General features: G+C 42.1%; 1 protein-coding gene across 5 annotated transcripts in view; it reads right to left on the bottom strand.

Moving 5' to 3' along the window:
* LOC131258224 (uncharacterized) overlaps nucleotides 1-15635 on the bottom strand; it is a 118032-nt gene that overhangs the window by 21594 nt on the left and 80803 nt on the right. For 2 of the 5 annotated variants that reach the window (XM_058259377.1, XM_058259375.1), the window contains exons 1-2: nucleotides 607-854; nucleotides 314-419 (exon numbers count right to left, since the gene is read on the bottom strand). The exons of 1 other annotated variant lie outside the window; for it this stretch is intronic. In XM_058259377.1, the coding sequence (XP_058115360.1) occupies nucleotides 314-419; nucleotides 607-689 (189 nt within the window). In that variant the 5' untranslated portion in view covers nucleotides 690-854. Of the gene's footprint in view, nucleotides 1-313; nucleotides 420-606; nucleotides 856-15635 lie in introns of those variants that run through there. 2 more of the 5 variants (XM_058259376.1, XM_058259378.1) reach the window with 2 other exon arrangements.

Below are 15635 nucleotides of genomic sequence, written 5' to 3' on the forward strand. Positions count from 1 at the left end.
TTGGATTGGGAACACAAAGCCTACCTGTAGTGTTGTGTATCTGTGTATGGACGCTCATACACTGCCAGAGTATCAAGCTCTTTTCTTGTAGCTCAAACCCAGCTTATACAAACACCTGGCTACAACAATGCTTCGAAATGTTCAGTAAAACCCATCTGCACACGGGCGCACATGTTGGCCGTGAAAACATCCACGCCGCCTGTTACGCGGGCCCAACCGTGTAGAAGCCCTGTCCGAAAACTTGAGGGAAAAAAAAAACGAAGTTTCTAGCAGAGTAATATAAACTAAGGAGTTGCGGGATTCTTAGGGTTACCTCCTGCAAGCATTGCTTGATGAATCTCTTATGGGCATCCAATGTAAATTTCTTCAATCCCATGTCCTTTTCTAATGACCTTCTAACCTTTGCAAGAGTCAATGAACTGCAACGACAACAGAAAACATGAAGGCGCGATCTGTAGAATATGAAAACCTAACCCTAATTGTAAGAGAAATTTACGAAGAAACCCTTTTGGAGATGATCTTTGTACGGCGTTTTTCGATCTTTATGCGACAGGAAAAGGGCGAGATGAAGAAGAGAGATGAGATGAGGGAAGTCGGTGCACTTACTGGCCCTGGTCATTGAAATCTCTGATGCGTGCGCGCATGGCGCACGATATCGTGGTTTCCATATCCTGCGCATATCCTTCCATCTCTCTCCGGCAACGCACTGCCCTGGAGCTTTGAGGGTTTAGAACTCTAGTTTCACCCTCTGCAGCTTCCCTATCGACGTGAAAATGACCTAACTGCCCTCTTGCGAACACGCGCCCCGCGCTCGCTCGAGGGGAGCGGGCTAGGTGTTGCCCGATAGCGATTCAGTGGTGTTTCCCATGACGGGTTGGAGCAATAAAATAAGCAGATCCAACTAGGGCTGAAAGTTTGGGCGGGTTCAAACTAGCCAACCTGTGACCGACACCACATTGAGCAGGAGGTATCCGGCTCAGTATCAGGCTTGATAGGTACAAACACCAACATGATAAAACTTGGGTTGGGCAACCCGGGTTTGAGGCTTGGGTTGTACAAACACCAACATGATAAAACTTAGGCCGGGATCAGGTTGCCCGACCCAACCCAAACCAGATCGATATATAAGTTATAAATTATAATTCAGTGCAGATCGTCTATGTTGAAGGCAAAGGTAATTTCCATGCCACCGGGTTTCATTGGTCCACATCATTTCCGATGACTCAAAGCTAACGAGATATGTCGGATTTTTCTCTTCCAAATAGATTGTGTGCTACACAACATGACTTTTGAAAGAGTAGTTATCCTATATTTTAGCTTATTTGTTTTTTTAAAAGAAATGAAATTTCTTACGATAAATAACTATGTATATAATTAATAAAATCATAGGTACAAAAAATAAGACGTGTACTGAAAATGTAATAAACCCCACGTTTTACCCAGCGTCTTTTCTGAACCCTCCCAAACTTACTTTCCTAGACTAAACTAGTGTCTCTTTCCGGGATGAAAATGCCTCTGCTTTTTCAACCCGTTCTTTTTAACCAGTTTGCCTCGCTCCACTTCTGCAAAACCCCTTCCTTTGGATGAAAATACCCTTGCCTTGGATCGCACCATCCTCTCCACTTCTACAAAAACCCTTTCTTTGGATGAAAATACCCTTGCCTTAGATTGCACTGTCCTCTCCACTTCTGCAAACCATATTTTCTGGATTATTCTCTCATCTTCATACAACAGCATTTTCTGAATTTTCTGAAAATGGTGCGTCCATCGAAGAAATCACGCACCACTAGGATATTTTAATAAATTGCCTTATACGGAGTAAATTTTTTGTGGACCATTGAAGTGTTGGATCAAGCTTGTATCTGAGTTTTCGGTTCATCCATGTCTACATCATCCTATGAACATGATGGATGACAAATAAAACATCACTGTGGGGCCTAGTAAGGTTTCAACAGTGGAATCACTGTTTCTTGTAGTATGATCCACTTGATATTTGGATATGCTATGATTTTGTGCTCAAACCCCTGAATTAGATGGAAAAACGGATGGACGTCGTGGATAGTCCACATACATTCAAGGCGGGCCCAACTCAGTTAACTCAATACGATAAGAGTGCATTGAGCAATCTGATTTTCAATTTGAGAGAGTTCTTAGTCCATTTGACTTAATTCTCGGCAATATGCTCGAGTCGTTAGTGAAATTGCCGTTGCATGATTGGTGAAATTGCCCAAGCAATTTATGAATTTGACAAAAAAATCATAAAAATATGACCGGTAACTTCCACAAATTGATTTAATGTAATGTTTAGTAAATTTTATGAACTGATCAGTCAATTTCATGAACTGCTCAGTCAACTTCACCGAAGTACTCGTTGAATTTCATGTAAAGCTCGCTCAATTACATGTTAGGCCCATTCAATTTCTTTTGAAGTTCATTCAATTTCATGTCAGCCTCGCTAAATTTCATGTTAGCCTCGTTGAATTTTAAGTTAGCCTCGCTTAATTTCAAGTTAGCCTTGCTCAATTGCATTCTGGGCTCGTTCAATTTTATGTTAGGATGGTTCGATTTCATTTGAAGCTCGCTCAATTTGATGTTAGCCTCACTCAATATAATGTTAGCCTCGCTCAATTTCATCTTAGCCTCACTCAATTTCAAGTTAGGGTCATTCAATTTCATGTTAGGCTTGTTCTATTTTCTTTGAAGCTTGCTCAATTTCAAGTTAGGCTCATTCAATTTCATTTTAGCCTCGCTCAATGTCATGTTCACCTCGCTTAATTTCTTTTGAGGCTCATTGAAATTCATGTTTGCCTCGCTCAATTTCCTATCTGCCTCGCTAAATTTCCTTTGATGCTCATTGAATTGCATTTTTACCTCGCTGAATTGCACGCTTGCCTCGCTGAATTTCATGTTTACCTCGCTCAATTTCTAGTTTACTTCGCCGAATTTTATGTTTGCATCACTGAATTTCCAGTTTGCCTTGCTGAATTTCTAGTTTCCTTCACTGAATTTCATGTCTGCGTCGCTGAATTTCCAATTTCCCTCGTTGAATTTCATGTTTGCCTCGCTCAATTTCCAGTTTGCCTCACTCAATTTCCAGTTTGCCCGACTCAATTTCCAGTTTCCAGCTTGTCTCGCTCAATTTCCAATTTGCATCGCTCAATTTCAGTGATCCAAACCATTGATAATATAGGCCAAATGTAACTGGTCTATGGACCAATAGAAGTCGATAGTATATGCCCACCCCTGATATGTCATGTATTTGTAACCTAGGACATTCAAACACTTCATCTGGCCTAGATGAAGAGTCGGGACGATTATCAAGCTGTTTTACTACTCATGGAAGCCCAGATGCAAATCAAGGGTGAATGTTCCTTTCTAACTGGTTCCTTAATTTGCTGTGGCCGACTTGAGTTTTGGACTGATTTTATAGAACTAGTGTCACCATGAGGTCACACATCTATGAGAGGGTTGGATGTGTTGCACACATCAAATGGGCCCCACAACATCCCGGTAATTTTGTTAGCTTATGGTAGTGCCAATAGGTCAATACCCCTAGAACATGCCCCTACATATTGTAACTTAAAATAGGGGTCGCAATAGGCCCAATTTGTTTGTTAATCAAGTGGGCCACACATGGAAAAAATGCATCTTAGATGAATGAAACCAAACAATCTAATAGATGTGATTGAAATGGCATATCTATATTTGTAGGATATAACACATGCATATAAAGTAGGGTCGAGGCTAAAGTGAGTTGACCCCAACTTGGCCACTGAAAATTCATTAGCCCATGCATGCAAGCCCAAAGCCTAGTTAGACCCTGGATTTGTAGGGAGCTCTATGCAAATGGACAGACACAACCATCTTGTAGATATGATGGTTTTCTGGAGCGGAGTCATTTATGAGGACAAACACCATAAGTTTCTTTTTTTAGCCAAGAGGATAAAGTGGTGGTTGTGATCATGCTTGTCAGCCACCTTTGCAAACGTGATAATCTTGGCCATCATTTATATCCAATGTTGTTGATCTAGATTTGGGTTCTTGGATTGGAGCATGGGTGGGGGAGGGGAAATTAGACAGTTGGAGGGCTTTCATCTCTCTGCTTCAATCCAAGAACCTGGATGCATGGTGCTTAGAAATTTCATCTCTTTCCATTAAAATGGTCTCTTTTTATTTTTATTTTTATTTTTATTTTTTTATTTTTTATTTTAAAGGGCAGAGAGAGGAGTAAATTAGAGACTGGTGAAGAAAAAGAGAAGGGTTTATATTTTAAAATTTTAGAAAATAGGAAAATAAAAGTTTATTATTTTAGAATGAGAGAGAAAATAGGGTTTACATTTTGAATTTTTGAAAAAGCTAATTGGCTAGGCTGGGCAAATGGGCTTTTAGACAGCTATATCCAAGTTCGGCTTGCTTGAGAAATGAGCTCCAGATTTAAGCTTGAATCTGGTCCTGAGCTTGATACTTCAGCCCAAGCCCAGCCTAAAGTGAATTAGGCTTGAAAGCCCATTGGGCTAGCCTAGACCATCAACAATCCTTTCCTATTTTTTGTTGAAAAGTAAACAATTTTATTTTCCCACCTTGATTGAAAGTCATTTTTTCACCATGAAAAGGAAAATAAATTTCTCAAAGGTTAAGCCTAAAGGTGTTACTATCTATCTTCAATTGCCTCACATGTGTTATGTATGCCAATTCAAATAAGCGATTGGCAACCCCAATTTGAGTGTATGTGAGTGCATTCAGAATCCAAAAGAAGTTTGGTAGCATGGATTCCAGAGTAAATGGAACGCACAATTTTAATGTGTTTGAAATCTCAGCCTTTTCAAAAGCTTCTTTTTTTTTTTGCTCATTTTTAAAGGTAGAAGAGTCACAAATATAATAAAATTGTCATTAGGCTATTAAACCATTATACATGTGGCATGCTGATGATACTCCAAAACAATTTAGTCCTCAGCCACATCACTCGAATCATATTAATAGATTGATTCAAAATTTTCAAACATTTCCATGTAAATTGATGGTTAAAAACACTGCGGGGCACTCGTTTGTGATCTTACGCTCTTGGAATTTTTTCATTTTTTGTCAATTTATATATTTTAATGGGCTTGTTACAATCTTTTTATCAAATATCACACATACACACTACTTTTAGGTATTAAAGCTGTAGGCATCTCTCTTCAGCAAATCGTACACTAATCTCAAACCTGAACATATGATTGAGTGTTTGGAACCCTTAGGAAGCCTAGCCAATGAATACAAAACTCAAACACACAGTAAGGCCCCAAGGTCATATAGAACCATTTAACTTTATAGAGAATTTTGGAGTGCAAACTCCACATGGGTGGCAATAATATTGGCGCCCACCCAAGTATATTTTGAATAGTCTGGGATCACACTGAGTCATTAGGGGTTTTCCACATACTGTCGTGACTCAAATGTGCAAAAATACAAGTTATTGTCGCCCAAGCCTGTAACGCCCTGAAATTCATGGGTCGAGCATAACTCAGCTCCCAAGTTTCAAAACATCACTTATGCAACATATTTAATGATGGATGTATGTTGTCTGTAAGAGTACATAAAACATGGAATAGATTAAGCCAAACTGCAAATATAATTTAGGGATAAGTGATAGATGCAAGCGGAAGACTTAGAGAAATATATATGTACATGTGTAAGTCCCTGAAATACGTATACATGCCAGGTCATACTTACAAGTGTTTATATTCAATTAATACAAGTATTAAATGACATTCATTTATTCCCAAAAGAAAATCCAGAATCCCCGCACATCAGGACATGGCTCCCAAGAACCCGCTTGAGAACTGCATAAAAGAAAATGCGGCTTCATCATCCTCTAACTCCTGCTCTGCCTCAGGGGTCGCATCAACATCTGCATCTAAGACAGAGTCTGGTTGGTGTTTAAACACCGTCCCAGAATGTGGGAGTGAGTAATCAACTCAATGGAACAATACCGCAAAAGTTAACATGTTATCAAATCAATCAAGCAGTAATGGTAAAGCAGTACAATCAAACATGTCCTAATTACTCTTGTTAATGCAAGGATGTATGTAGAATGATGCATGCCCTCGCCTTACTCCCTTAGCGTCTTCATCTAACATTACGCATGACATCCTTCCGCAGTACCAACGACTTCCATGCACATGCAAATGCGGTGCATGAACATGATTCCAAGTTGTTATTAGTCCTTTTCATACAGCAGGATTGGGAAGCTAAGGTACCTTCCTCATATCAATTTCCACACAGTGATCCATTCTAGGGTCATCAGTCCTAGGCTATCTCATACGATTATATGGTTTTAGGTCGCTGCAAAGGGCTCATCACCAATCAATGCACGCCTATCATACCTTCGTTACTACTTTAAGGCTCGTCGCCCTAATGCAGTATCCAGGTATGCTCGAGGTCACTACAAAGGGCTCGTCACCAATCAATGTAGGCCGACAGCACGAATATAGTGTCACATACCACCATAATCGGCTCACGAGTCTGGTTGCTCACTGGTCACTACGGGGAGGCTCGTCACCCCAACGTAGGCCGACAGCTCGACCATGGTGTCCCATACCACCATGCCGACTTATGAGTCTTAGCGGATCAAGGTACAACGGTTAACAGGATTTCAACGGTAAGTTTGGTATCCTAGATTCAAACAATAGCGTCCATACATGGTGAACATACATCGGACAATCGGGTTACTTGACGAACTTGACTAGCATGAATGCACGTTGGGTTGAACGACATAGAGTGCGCAAACACTCCGTGTGGCCAAACTACTGCCGACAACTCTAATACGACTCGGGTTCGTCAAATCACGTCCTTCGTGGCGAAAGCAACCTTAACCACTAACTCAAGGCCGATTACCGATTTCCTGGACTATTCCATAGTCCCAAACACATTGTATTATAACCGATATGCATATACAATTTAGAATAGTAATGGAACCACAATTCAAATCATACAGTAAGTGAGCATCTGAAGAATATCAACTCAACATGGATTTAAACATAGGTAATACTTGAAGTTAAACAACAACGAATGTGACTTGCATGTAGGAAATCATACACACCAATAGGAGAGTTGAGAATCGCTTCTCAACGCCCACAATTAGGATAATATATTGCACTTTAGACCATTCAGACATTTCTACAAACACTTAGAATACATAGTTCAACATACATGACGCATGTTGAAATACACGCATTTGGACAATTTCTTTTGCCAAGGAGTTGACACACATACAATAAGCACAAGTACACGACAAATAATCATGGCAAGTACATGTTCATATTTTATACGTATACGATACTTCCTACATATACATAGAATACACAAATCTCAATATAACACATTCATATCAGGAACGCAAAATAAACATAGCATTTGGCATGTGAAATTGCACCCACAACAAGAATAAACCATTAACTGACATTGAAAGCCTTGAAAACCATAACTTATATGAATATAGTCCACACCCTAAACCAGAAAAAGCACACCGAACTGATTCAGACGATATGTCTTCGTCAACGGCGACTAGATAACCTAAGGCAAGAATAGAAATGAGCTACATCAACATATAGGCTATTCTAAGCTCTAAACAGATTAGGGTTAGATTAACTTACCCAAGGATGAACTTAGAATCGCCGGAATAACGATTTAAAAGTGATGGTTTAAGGATATAGAGTAATAGGAAAGAATCTTAAGATGCTTCACCAACTTCTCTCTCACTTTCTCTCTCTTTTTCTCTCTTTCTTAGTTAGGATTAGGAAATTCGTATGGAAAAGAGAGTGAGGGTTTTAAGGTCTTTATATAAGCCTAACATTGATGAAAATAACCCCAGGGCCAAGGTATATTTAGGTTATAACCAAATCAGGCCCCTCTCGATCCAACGGAGCACTTCCGGTGGTCCTTTTTCCACGTGCGGTGGGACTTAAGCTCACTGACCATGGATCTAGGTCAGGCTGAGTTTTCATACCGATCGGCTTTACAAATCAGCCCGTGGCGGACCACACTCACTTCAACGGTCACCGAAACTCGATCAGGTCTACAAGCACTATGACATGCCTGGGCCATCTTCCCTTATCTGAGAGTGAAATTGGGTCAGAATCCAACGGTCAGATTGCTTAAAATCGTCGCGCAAGCGACACGACTCAGATTTCATAAAGTCACATTTAATTTCTCATTGTTCTCACACTCTTCACTCCGGACTTAATCAAATCAACCCAGGATATCATCTGGACTTGATTTTTGAGGTGATGGTCAAGTCCAACATGGTGACCATAACTGTCTAAGATCATCGCTATCGGACTTTCGATGCGGGGTCCAGGTCCGATCCAAAGTTTCTAAAAATTCTCAAGAGCAACTAGATTTAGCGTTGAATCCTAGATTTCAGAGTAACATAGTGCTAACGATTTTACAAGTTTTGAGTCCTGCAAATCAAATTTAAAGTGATTGATGTTAATTTCACACGCAATCGAGTTTAGCGCTAATTAACCCACAATTAACTTCTAAGGAAAATAGAGGTAGTTCTCGGGTCTTGGCACGAAATTTTTCGGATCATTACAAAGCCTATTTCAACAATTTGAATGCAAAGAGGATCACCCGGGAACCTATTGCGCAATGATTTCCTAGGTGTAGAAGAAACCTCAAATCAAATCAAATAATGCAATAGAGAAAAAAATTGAAGTAAACCATGAAGATTTTATATGAAAAACCCTTGCGAAAAAAACTATGACACAAAGCGACGATCAATCCACCATAATCAAAAAATATATATAAGAGATAGAACAACTTACATATGGAAAACCTTAGATACCCTTTCAAAACCTTTGGCTCTCAAGTTCTCTCTGCTTTCCTTTAACCATAATCTCAAATTAACAAGGCTATTTATAACCCCCGTATAAAATTAGAAATAAAACCTACACTTACACATTTCGTTCAGTCAAACCATTTGACCTTCAGTTGAATCAGACTAAATTGACTCACATAACTTCGGCCAAACCAAAAAAATGTAAACATCACAGTAAGCAAATGGTCAAAATTGATAAATTTTGATTGAACCAAGATAGGCTCTCGTCGAGCTGAAAATTGCCTTCTCTACATAAGATTAAAGGCGCTTGATCAACAATCTCCACCGTAACTTTAATTCTCCATCTCCGTTGCTCCAAATTGTTATCACCACCTCTAATCATCTTCAATAGCAACACCATCATTATCACTTCTCATGTACACTCTTTCTTCATTTCTTCTTTGCCAAGCCTAGAGAAGTTAAGCAAAACTTGAACTTCTCTGAAAGAATGACCTTCTTAAGCATATCCGTCAATTTTCATTTTGCCTCGCTCAATTTCCTGTTTGCCTCACTCAATTTTCAGTTTGCCTCACCAAATTTTCAGTTTGCCTCGCTCAATTTTCAGTTTGCCTCACTGAATTTCCTTTGATGCTTATTGCATTGCATGTTTGCCTTGCTCAATTTCCTTTGATCCTCGCTCAATTTCTAGTTTGCCTAGCTGAATTTCCAGTTTGCCTTGCTAAATTTCCAGTTTGCCTCGCTTAATTTCCAGTTTACCTCGTTGAATTTCCAGTTTGCGTCACCCAAATTCCTCTTTGCCTCGCTCAATTTCTAGTTTGTCTCGCTTAATTTCTAGTTTGCCTCGATCAATTTCATGTTTGCCTCGTTGAATTTACAGTTTGTCTCGCTGAATTTCCATTTTGCCTTGCTCAATTTCCTTTTTTGCTCGTTGAATTGCATGTTTGCCTCGTTGAATTGCATGTTTACCTCGTTGAATTTCATGTTAGCCTCGCTGAATTGCATGTTTTCCTCGCTCAATTTCATGTTTGCCTCGCTCAATTTCATATTTGCCTAGCTAAATTTCCTGTTTGCCTTACTCGATTCCTATTTGCCTTGCTCAGTTTCCTTTGATGCTCTTTAAATTGCATGTTAGCCTCGCTCAATTTCAAGTTAGCCTCGCTCAATTTCATGGTTGCCTCGCTTAATTTCACTTGAGGCTTATTCAATTTCATCTGAAGCTCGCTCAAATTCATCAAGTGCTTGATTGATTTCAATTATGTCTGATTTTTAACACTATGATTCACTATCTATTGAACTTCAATTTTTATATATTTTGCAATTCATGTTTGTAGGTGACGATTCTTCCGCTGGATTCTCAAACCCATCCTGTAAGACCCGTACCCTAGACAGTGCCGTTCCGTAGGCTTCCACGGTCCCCCCGGTCGAATTCCGGCAACCCTCGACTTATATCCGACGTTTGCGCGCGATCCTAAGCCTAGTCCTGTATACCAAAGTCGGCTTGACTCAAAACTTATACCCTAGCGACCGCGCCGTTGCCGCGGTTCCAACACCGCGACTCGCGCACCGATCCAATACCAGGGCCAGAAGATGTGGACCCGCGTTCATCTTGAGAAAAATGCCACGCGTTGCAAATTCCAAGAGAATCTCTACAACATATCCTATCAATTAAGTCAAGTACACCACCATACCCCATGACACCTCACCCTATCTCAAGTACAAATGCCCACTTATTCTTTTCCACAAGTCAACTCTCTCTCTCTCCCTACCCATTCCTCTTTTACCAAAAATTCAAACAAACCCATGCTTTCCCATTCCCATTCCTTACGACACCCATTCCATCCATCCCTTTCATCCATTACTCCTCTCCCACCCTCTCATTTCTATCTTCACTCCCCAACTCCCAAGAGAAATATCCAACGTCCAAGCTCCCCAAGCTTTCCAAAAAAAAAGTAAGTGTGGCCCACTTTCCCACTCTCTCATCACCCATCTCAACCATTCATTCTCCATTAACCTCCATTAAAATAGAAGGCAAGGAGCATACAAGTCCAAGGAGTTAAAGAAGGAGGCCGATAGGTGGGTGATCTACTGTCGATTTGTATTTGAGGGCCCACTTATTGGTGGGACCCATTATGATGTATGTGTTGTAATCATGAGGGGCCAATAGTGGTGGGGTCCCTCATCGCACGTCTCTCTCTCTCTCTCTCTCTCTCTCTCTCTTCCTAATTATATGGCCCATCTTGAAGTATGTATCATATCCATGCCGTCCATACAGTGGGCCCACCTTGCTAAATTGTCCAGCGGACGGGATTGCTGCCCGTCCATCTGGATAGGCCCAGATGTAGGAAAACACAAAAGTCAGCATGATCTTGAATGGGTGGGCCACACCACGTGGACCAAGGTGACCATGAGACCCAACCGTCCAGCATCCAGACTCTCTGGACGCTGGATGCTGCAATTTTTTTTAATATTATAATATTATATATATATATATAATGTAATATTATTTAATATTGGGGCAGTAGTGGGTGGCCCACCACATGGGACCCACTGTATATTTACTGGGGTGGCCGGAACGTCTCACAACAGCTGTTCAACTACTGTTTGACGTCACCAGGCTCTGTGGACCCCACTGTATGTGTTGCATTCCCACCGTCCATGTCACGCCCCAAACTCAGAAATCGGGCTCATAAAATTCCCGATCGCCAAATCCGGCACCGACAACCTCCGTAGAACCCCATTCTCGGCTCCCAGCGCCCATTCGCCAGATTTCAATCATGGGATACTACGAGGAGGATTTTCCATCTCAGTTTGATTCGTAATAAGCATAACCAAAGACATAACCCACAAACAACAACCAAAAACTCCATCACATTTCCACTATAATTAAAAAACTTTACAAGTATAATGAGCATAAAGGGAAATACAATGATGATGAATAAAAACTCCAAAATAATCTACCACGTGCTCAAGCCTCAGCGTTGATGCGATCCAACGTCACCTGCACGCAACGGTCGTGTATAAGCTTATAAAAAGCTTAGAGGGTGGTGAAAGTGTGTGATCAAGGTGGTAATGTAGTTATGCAGTATTAGAGTAATGCCAAATATGCTGATGAAAGCCAAGAATACCATTAGCTGTACCAAGCCCATGCGGTACAAAGCATGAATGATGCCGGCCATACCAAGGCCATGTAATGCGAAATGCAACTCAAGCATATAAATCCTCATCTAAATCCACATATCAATACAACTCAAATCTGGAATATCACCGGAGTCTAGTACACCCCAACCAGATTGCCACCCCATTGCGTGCAATAAGGTGAGTGGAAGAGACCTCACTATCCGCCTGCCAATATCGGGCTCGGCTTGTCAATAGCGGACCCATTCCTCGAGCTAGTCAGACTTAGCCTAGCATTGCCCCCTACTCTCGGGCGGGTAAGGCCGCACCCCCTTCCAACCGACCACGACACAGTGGAAAGCGCAACCGTCTGGTAATCGGCACTCGGCGCTCATGCACCCACTCGGTCTGGACGTTGGAGCAACATCTTGGTACCATAAGGGTTTATGGACTTTCACCCAGGGATATCTATAGTACCCCATGTAGAACAAGATTTTCGGTATTCAATCCTACCAACCACGATACACCTGTGGAGGCTACGGCCTTGATGTCGCTAAGGCGTACGGTAACCATGTCACACGATGCGAATGCATGAATCACACTATCCAGTCATACAGAAATCCTGCGCGTGTCATGCGCTCATGTAGGGCAACACCGCCTATCCAGGAACCCCTAAACAATCTGTCTGAAGGCACATGCTATGATCAGTCATTTCTCATATCAAGTATACATATGATGTGTATGATCATGAATCATGGAACTATACTAATCATGTTATGAAGTAATGCATTATCCTTACAAAGCAGATGGCCTAAACGGCCTACACACAACAAGTACAGGCCTATCAATGGGCCTTTGGGAGAGTCGCAATGTGAGCATTTAACCAACATTAAAACTTGCAATGTGGACGTCAAACCACCATTGTTCCCAAGGCACGACTGTCATAAACATTATTACATAAACAATGTTGGGATTGCATATTGTAATGGACCTTAGGTACATCCCATTAGGCCTTAAATACATCAAATGGGCCATATCATATGGGCCTTATATTCATCAAGTGGGCCACATCGATGGGTCGCACCAATGTGCCTTATGTTCATCAAGTGGGCTACATCAATGGGCCGCACCAATGGGCCTTATGTGCATCGCAATGGGCCATAACCCGTGGGCCTTAGAATGCATCACAAGGGCCTAATCTCATGGGTCTATGTGTATCAAATGGGCCACACCAATGGGGCCCCAAATGTACATCAAATGGGCCTCAACCCATAGGCCTTACATATATATATCAAAGTGGGCCTCAACCATGGGCCACAAATACAACTAATGGCCTCATAACATGCCAAGGTGGGGTCCACTTGGACTATGGATCTGGCCCATTCTCTAAGCCCATGCCATAAAATAAGCTTTTAAAATGGTTGGGTGGATGGGATGTAGCACATGCATCATGGTGGGTCCCACTGTCATTGGATAGAGTGAATAAAACACATGCATCACCGTGGGCTCCACCGTCCGCTGGATGGTGTGAATAAAACTGATACATCATGGTGGGTTCCACCGTCCACAGCCGTGGACAGTGTTACAACACATGCAATAATGGTGGGTTCCACGAGTGTGGCCCGTACCATAATGTTTTCCCACCATCCAACCTGTTGACAAGGTCACACAGACCTGAGTGAAAGGAAAAACACAAATTTCATCTTGCTCCAAAACTTATGTGGCCCACAAAACAGTTTCAATGGCAGAAATTTAATATCACTCTTTCCTGCAGTGTGGGCCACCTGAGTTGTGGATGGAGTTGAAATTTGGAGGGGGCCCACTGCTGGGAGTGGCCCACCTCGTGAACGGGTTGGATGACAAATAAACATCAAGGTGGGGCCCACGGCTAGAGCCATGGGTTGCTGTCCATCGCTAGTCCGCCTGTCCGCTGGTGAGCAGGCAGCGCCTGCTGCCTTTTGACAGCAGCAGTGCAACTACGGCTGCATCTATTTTATTTTATTTTTTTTCTATGATTTCCCATGGTATTTCATATGTGGGACCCACATCTTGAGAATCCACTCCGTCCAATGGCCCTCTATGGCTCAAGACAAGCAAAACAAGCCCAATATTGAACATATTTCGGCGTATAGAAACATGGAGGGTATTTCAACGATAAATACGCTGTTTACTATGCTATGGCCCGCCTGAAAGTCAGATTGGCCCCAATTTTTGGTTCAACGCCTAAAATAATCTGGAGAATGGAATGGGCGGCTTGGATTTGAACTATTCATCAAGGTGGGGCCTATATGAGTGGGTCGCCTCATAAGTTTGGAAACAAACTGATATTTGTGTCTTCCCTTTTTGTCCAGCGTCCAGGGACGATGGACGGTTTAGCCTTACACATGCATTTGAAGTGGGCCCTGCTTAGGTGAGCCATCTCATGGAGGATGGTGTGGATACAACACACACAAAGTGGGCCCCACTTGTAGATGGTTTAGATAGAATACATGTTTCAGGGTGGGGTCCATCCAAGTGGGCCATACAACCATGTTATGATCACGTAAAAAATGAAATAGAAAGGGAGAGAGAGAGATAGAGAGTGTGACACGCATGATGGAGGGACCCCGGCACTATGGGCCCTCCCTTGCAACCAATCATACATCAAGTGGGTCCCATTACACATGGGCCCATTAAATCAAAATCCAACGGTGGAGATCCCTTCTCCACTAAAATAGACGGTCTAAATGACCCTAAGTATGCAAGGAAAGTAAACATCATGATGGGGTCCATGGAGAATGGTCCCATCATGGAATGATCATGATGATCTAAGTGGGCCATCGGTCACATCTTAGGGTCCAAAGTGAGATCCAAACCGTTGATCGGTTGGCCTCACTTGGCCCATCTTAAAAACATTAAAACTACCCTATCAAAGCACCCACCGCTTGATCTTCTTGCTCCCTTGGCTTTCTTTGCTCCTTAACTTTGATTCCAACGGAGGAGATGGAGTTTGGATGGTTGAGATGAGAGATGAGAGGGTGGGAAGTGGGCCACACAAAATCCTCTCATGGAGGTTGGAAAATGCTTGGACGTGAGGCTCTTGGTTGCTTGGGAATGACTTTGAGAAATGAGAGAGAGTTGTAAGTAAGGAGAGGGATGGGTGATGGATGTGTTGATGTGGTGAGTGATGGGTGTAAGAGCCCTTTTTTAACTTTTGTGGCAAATATTGTAAGAAAAGTATGGGCTTTGTAAGAACTTTTTGACTTTGGGGCTTGCTTGGGAAAGGGTGAAAGGTGATGTGTACTTGACATGTACTTGACATGATGGGATTGATGGGTTGATTGATTGATGTGACAAGTCGTAGAGATTCCCTCAAAATTTACATGCGCGTTGTTTTCCTCACACCGAACGCTGGCCTACATCTCCTGACCAGGGTATTGCCTCGGCGCGCGAGTTGCGGCATCGGAACCGCGGTGACGGCGCGATCGTTAAGGAATCAATCTCGGGTTGATGGCATGAGAATCAGGGTCGCATGCAAATACCGATTAAGTGTCGAAGGTTACCGAAAGTCGACCAGGAAGACCTCGGAAGTCTATAGAACGATACGGTCTAGGATACGGGGCTTACAGTCCATCTAGACGGTGGGAATCCACCTGGGATGCAATGACGTCACCAAGTACTGTGGACCCTACTGTGATGTATGGTTTCATTCACATCGTCC

Source organism: Magnolia sinica, chromosome 10 (genome assembly GCF_029962835.1).
Source record: "Magnolia sinica isolate HGM2019 chromosome 10, MsV1, whole genome shotgun sequence".
Lineage (NCBI taxonomy): Eukaryota > Viridiplantae > Streptophyta > Magnoliopsida > Magnoliales > Magnoliaceae > Magnolia > Magnolia sinica.